The 6,759-nt window shown below is 37.1% G+C and overlaps 1 protein-coding gene across 1 annotated transcript; it reads right to left on the bottom strand.

Annotated features, from left to right (window-relative positions):
- Nucleotides 1–1,519: 1,519 nt before the first annotated feature.
- On the bottom strand, nucleotides 1,520–6,049 carry LOC107476643 (leucine-rich repeat receptor-like kinase protein HAR1). Its single transcript, XM_016096494.3, has 2 exons — nucleotides 3,316–6,049; nucleotides 1,520–2,119 (listed from the first exon to the last, which is right to left on the bottom strand). The coding sequence occupies exons 1-2, from the start codon at nucleotides 5,933–5,935 to the stop codon at nucleotides 1,761–1,763; spliced, it is 2,979 nt and encodes a 992-aa protein (XP_015951980.1). The 5' UTR covers nucleotides 5,936–6,049; the 3' UTR covers nucleotides 1,520–1,760.
- Between the last annotated feature and the right edge of the window lie 710 nt (nucleotides 6,050–6,759).

Below are 6,759 nucleotides of genomic sequence, written 5' to 3'. Positions count from 1 at the left end.
TATATAATTTATAATTTAAATATATTTTAAAGATATATTTTAATAATATAATAATAATGTATTCATTTTTTATATATTCAATAATCAATGCATTAAAAATATAAAAAAATTATATGTTAACTTTTAGTAAAATATTTTTTTATGTTGCTCTTAAAATATATTCTTAACACACATGTTAATAAAATCTTAAAATTTAAATTAATGTAATTTGATTAAGTAATCAATTTATTCATCTTTTTTGTTTACTTTAATAAGTATTTGGCATTTGATTCTCTCATTATATGATAAAAGTCAATCAGTAACAGCACACACTAGCTGTTACAAGTTAGTTAACTTCCTATTCTTAGCTTTCCCTCTCTCTTTGGTCTTGTGATGCAGAATAGCTTAGGCATCTCTTATATATAATCCTAAACCTGTACACATGAGACTAACACTTGTATTACTCATATTCTTGAATAATAATCATTCAATACTCAATTCTTCATTCTTCTTCTTCTCTGTTTTTATATTGGTTCTGCATCACTTCCGTTCTTCAGTTTCTTAATATTCAAGACTCTTTTAATATACAATAATTCATTAGTCAACAATAAATTAGTCCTTGAAATTAATCTATTTTATAAAATTTTAAGATATTAATATTTTTATACTTGTGGGGATAAAAATATCACCAATTTCATTACTAAGATTACTAATTTAAAAAAATTATAAACAAACTTTAATCCATTCATTAGATTAAATATATCAATACTTTAATATGCCAAAAAAAATATATTGAGATTGTTCCCTTTTTATATTACAAGCTTTTTCAAAAGGAAATAGAAAGACCAAACAATAACTTGGTAAAAAAACCTGAAACAGAACAAAACAAAACAACTGCACAAAGCCACAAAGCATAACAAAAGCCATATATTTGATGTTTGCTATGGTGTGTCTTAAATATTTTTATTTTGACGTCAGATTTTCTTGTTTCCTCTATGCCTTCACCTGTACCTAGATGATAATACCTACCATTTCTAACTAAGATTGTAAGTTCCCATTATTATTGGTCCTTTTTATGTTTTCATTCCCTTTCAAGTGGCGGACAGTTCAAATTCTCTAAGCATAACTTTATTGTTCCCTCCATGAATATGGGACTACATTACTTTCGTTTTATAGGCTAATCACAACCATTTGAAGAATGTCAGAATGTTTCATTTTCGCTTATTCTGAGTTAAATTCACGGTAAATTTTATAGTCTAAAGTTTTGCAAAGTCGGTGATTGATGAGTAACTTCGAATATTCTATCGTGAAAAGTTATTGCTGGTTGATATGAGTATTGCTGCACAAGATTGATACATTACTTATTTACTTTACGCTTCACACTTACATATTCGAATTCAGCATCTTTTGTCTTTTTAGACACAATACTGAAACCAAAAATGCATATTTAGTAAGTATTTTACATAATTTGATACATGCATGTTAAGAGCTTCCCGTACGTTGTACGTAGTTCGTGACATGAAAATCAGAAACAAAATAATTAATGACAAATGATAATTATGTAACAACATATATTATCTTTTATACAAAACTTCTGATAATAACACAATCAGGACAAACCCCTCCATTTGACAAATAACATCAAACCAAAATTCAAACCTATTTTACATTTGGTATTAGTACACGTCTACACATATATATATAGATGAAGGTTATTATATTTTGCACAGTTTCATCTGTGTTAATTTATTTACAAAGGGGAAATTAAGAAGGTTAATGAACTAGAGATTAATTAGGTTATGATGGGTGGTAGATTGAGGTGGATTAGTGAGCATATAAACAACTTCCCTCATGGTAGGCCTAGCATGGCCAATTTCTCTAACACACATCATAGCTATGTTGAACATGTGGATGACGCTGCCCAATGGATACCCATTGAGCCTGGGGTCCACCACTGCCAACACGGAAGCCGCATCAGACGGCTGAGACAGCTCCGACATGGTCTTGTTGACCCATCCAACGATGTCAACACCATCTCCAAACTCACCCACTGGCTTCCTTCCTACGATCAGCTCCAACAGCACTACTCCAAAGCTGTATACATCGCTCTTCTCGTCCACTTTCAGCGTGTAAGCGTACTCTGTTCATCCATTCAAAACATACACACACTTCCATAAGAATACAAGAAACAAGTCACTGTCTAAGACATACCCATTCCATTAATAGCAAATAATGGCTCTCTATATTAGTGGTGCTGTTTGGAATCCTTATAATCAAATCAAATTGTCATATTAACCCAAGGATCAAAATATAAACTAACCACCCGCACCCTAAAAATCTATGCATGTTAACGTCTGATCTTTGAAATGATTTGATACCCTACAATCGTCATACTAATTTGCACCAAAAATTCTTTGTTTTGCCAACATTTAGCAGCACTTTCCAACTCTAAACACTCGATACTAAATTTTAAAATTTAAAATATTATTTATACACTAAAATCAGTCATTATATATTTATCTATAAATACATATATAGTTTAATTATGTTTAACGTATATTTTGTATTTTAATTTATATTCTATTTTAATAACTTATTTTAATGCATACACTTAATATAATTATTTAAAATTTTAAATTCTAAATTCTAAACTCTAATTGTATAAAAATAAAATGTTAGCTAAAGTATTGATTACTATTAATAAAAAATATTGGTCTTACTATATTTTTTATATATAATCATATTAAGTATACACTAATATCAATCACTAATGTAAAATACATATTGAAATATAAAATATATATTAAAAATAAATTAAATTACATATATTTATATAAAAATACATAATAACTAATTTTAATAATATAAAAAAATAAAAAAATTAATTGTCTAAGTTTATATTTAATGATCATAGTTAATTTATCTAAATGAGACAACTACTTTTAATAGCTCAAATTATATAAGGGATTGCAATTTTTTTTTACCAAAAATAGGAAGATTCGAATTCGCAACCTCTAAATGAGTATGGAAAGACTATATATCATTTGAGCTCTAATTCATTGGCATATAAGAAATTGCAATTAGATGAATACTTATGTATACATATATCAAATTAATAGTTAAAATTGTGAGCTAATTTAAATAAATTTGACTAAATATCATCTAATAATTCTCAATCATCTACCTTCACATTAAAATGACGTTACAATTATTATTATTTTTGCAATATGTACAATATTGCACACGAACAATATTGTGGCGGCAATTCAAAATCATAATGATGACAAAAATATCACAAAGTAGTGTAATTGGTAAAAAGAAAAGAAAAGAAGGAACCTGGAGCAATGTAGCCGTAGGAGCCAGCAATGGAGGACATGGACTGAGACGCTCCAGGGTCCTGCAAGAACTTGGCGAGCCCAAAATCAGCAACGTGTGCCTCAAAGTTCTCATCAAGCAAGATGTTATTGGACTTAACATCCCTGTGAATGATCAAGGGCGAGCAATCATGGTGCAAGTAGCAGAGCCCCTTGGCAGCCTCCACCGCAATGCGGTATCTCATTTCCCACGTGAGGTGCCCTCCCTTCGCACCATGCAGCCACTCTCCCAAGCTTCCATTCGGCATGTACTCATACAGCAACAGGTTCGTGTCCTTATTTGACACGTACCCCAAGAGCCTCATTATGTTCCTGTGCCTTATCTTCCCTAACGTCTCTATCTCCGCCTTGAAACCGTAATCGTTTCTTCCACTTCCTTGCCCCACAAGTCTCTTGATTGCTACCTCCGTTCCCTTCGGTGTTGTCCCGCGGTACACGATTCCTGCTCCTCCTTTTCCAATGATGTTCTCTTCCTTCAAGCATTCCACCACCTCCTCTGCCTTCATTTTCAGCGTTGACTGGAACGCCGTCAGCTTCCACGACATTTCTTTCTGGTGCTTCCTCTTCCTCATAATGTATACCGTCACCATAGCCAGGAGCACTGCCGTGGAGATCCCGATCACGATTATAACTACCTTAGTTGATTTTGAACTCAGAGGATTGTGGCTTTTTCCAGAGGCAGTGTTGACGGAGGAAGGACAATACGGCTGGTGCGGAGAGCAGAGGTTAGGGTTCCCTGCAAACGACTTGTCGTTGAAGGCCACGAACTGGCCACCCGTGGGGACTCTTCCAATGAAGTTGTTGTTGGAGAGATCCAGCGTGTTGAGGCTCGTCATGAAGCGAATCTCGTCGGGGACAGTTCCGGTGATGTGGTTGCGCGAGAGGTTCAAGATGCTTAGAACTGTGAGGCTTTTTATCCCCTTGGGAATTTCTCCGGTGAGCATGTTCCGGCTAAAATCAACCGCCGTCAGAGAACCACAGTGAATCACCGACTCCGAAATCTCACCGGTGAGGTTGTTGCCGCTCAAGTTGACCTTGATCAACGCCGGCAAGTCAAACACCTCCCCTGGAATCTCTCCAACGAACTGGTTCGCGTCGAGCGCAAGCGTCTGCAGTTTCTGGAGATTCTTGAGCTCCGGCGGGATCCTGCCGGCGAAGTTGTTAGTGGAGAGGGTTAGGATGCTGAGGGAATCCCCGGAAATATCAGAAGGAATATTTCCGTTAAAACGGTTATTCGCCATCTCGATGATCTGGACAGATGGCAATTTAAAGATCCCAGGAGGAACCTGGCCTTGGAGGAAGTTATCACTAATTCTTATCTTCTCCAACGAAACGCAACCTCCTATTCCTTCAGGAATGGTGCCGTAGAAGAAGTTACCGGTGGCCAAGAACGTTTTCAACCTGCCGGATTTGCACAGGTCCCTAGGGAGCTCTCCAGTGAAGTGGTTATTAGTGACGTCGAAGTATAAGAATCTGGCGTTTTGGCCAAGGTTGGGTGGAAGCACGTTGGAGAAGTTGTTACCCCAAACCTGAAAGGTCTCCAGGTTCGGGAGGTCCCCAACGAAGGAAGGGATGTTGCCTCGGAGTTTGTTATGGAAGAAATTGATTAGCGTGAGATTGGTGAGCTTAGAGAATGTCAACGGAAACTCGCCCGTTAACTCGTTGTAGGAGAGATCCAACGACTTGAGGCTTATCATAGTGGAGAGTTGTGAAGGAATGGTTCCGGTAAGGTTGTTCATTTGAAGGAAGAGAGTGTGCAAGTGAGTTAACGCGCCGAGCGTGGGAGGAATCTCACCGCTCAAGTTACAGCTGGACAAATCAAGCAGTTGCAACGACTCGAACGAACCGAATTCTGTAGGTACTACATCTGAGTAGGAATTATCATACCCGAGGGATAGTCTTTTCAGCTTCTTCAATTTCACCAAGCTTCTTGGAATCTTGCCGGTTAAGCTGTTTGTGGCGAGGTTCAGAACCTCCAAGCTTTCGAACTCAGAGTAACTCTCAGGAATCTCGCCGGAGAAATAGTTTCCAGAGAGGTTGAGGCACCGGAGCTTCTCCAGTCTCACGAACTCCTCTGGTAAGGTTCCGCTGAAGCTGTTGTCGTAGATGTCCAGCGTTTCGAGTTCTGTCATGGCCACGGTGATATCGCCGGGGAAGCGACCAGAGAAAAGGTTGTGCGAGATGTTGAGGAGCCTGAGGGAGGTGAGATTGGCGAGCTCCATGGGAAGCTCCTTGGTGAGATTGTCCGATGAGAGGGTAAGGCTCTCGAGCTTGTCCAAGAGGCCTATCTCCGGCGGAATGCTGCCGAAAAGGGGAACAAAGGAGACGTTAAGGGCCACGACGCGGAGGTTCTGGCGGTCGCAGGTGACGCCGGAGAATGAACAGTGAGCGGAGATAGAGGTTGAGAATTTCCAATCTTGAAGCGCGTCGGGTTTGGCTTTTGATCCTTTCATGGCTTCCTTGAGCTTCAACAACGTGTCGAGGTCGCTGAAGGAAGAGCCTAACACTGTTACTGTTACATTATTCAGCCAAATGAAGACGAAACTTAACAGAATAATGCTACAACACAATGAGGTTCTCATTTTTGTTTCACAGTTCCTTTTGTTTCTTCTATCTCTGATACAATACTCTAACCAACCTATGGCCAGGTATGCATTTGTTCTTCCTTAATTTCGCACCACACACAGGGAATGCACTCTACTTATTTATATAGATATATATACATACCATATGTATGTATATATTGTATAGTGTATACTATGTACTACTTCACTACATATCGTAGTGGATTCCAAGAATAAAAGGAATTAGTAGGCATCAATCATGTGTTGAGTATTTTTCCAATCAACATCCACTATAGTTTGTGATACACGTTTCAAGTGTACATAAATTAGAAAAGTTTTGTAATGCATATCTATCGATTCCATTGGTGGAGGCCCTACTTATTGTCACTGTAATCAACAGAGAAATTCTTTCTTAGCTTTATTATTATTATATGCACATATTATTTTTGAAAAACTGAGTAGAATTTACTGATGAAATATGACTTTTATCTGATTGAAGAACTGATTATATGATTGGTTAACATAACGTATGATGGCGAATCCTTGTCGCTTGTTTAGTGTTAGTCCACTCGTGGACTTAAATTAGCTTTTGTGAAGACAAAGATGCAATCCATTAAAGAAGGCTTAAGCTTTAAGTGAGCCTAACTTTGGAATGAAACTTTTTATTTTTATTTTTTTCCCTTAAGAAATTAAAAGGTTGTTTTACGTGGAAGCCTTGTTAGCTGTATCTATGCCTGGGTATTCTCGTGGCATATAATTTCAGGATCCCTAAGTTGTTGCCATGGCAGAGCATTTATTCTCTGTTTTTAAAATGCTTTCAACCGATCATCCACTAGTAGATA

This window comes from Arachis duranensis, chromosome 3, assembly GCF_000817695.3.
Source record: "Arachis duranensis cultivar V14167 chromosome 3, aradu.V14167.gnm2.J7QH, whole genome shotgun sequence".
NCBI lineage: Eukaryota > Viridiplantae > Streptophyta > Magnoliopsida > Fabales > Fabaceae > Arachis > Arachis duranensis.
Note: the sequence above shows the minus strand (reverse complement) of the source record. Positions and strands in the feature narration are given on the sequence as shown.

Excerpts from the sequence above, each read along its gene's own strand:
- LOC107476643 (XM_016096494.3), bottom strand. The coding sequence starts at position 5,935 with ATGAGAACCTCATTGTGTTGTAGCATTATTCTGTTAAGTTTCGTCTTC. Across the intron at positions 2,120-3,315 it reads CTACGGCTACATTGCTCCAG|AGTACGCTTACACGCTGAAA; the intron begins GTTCCTTCTTTT and ends ATGGATGAACAG.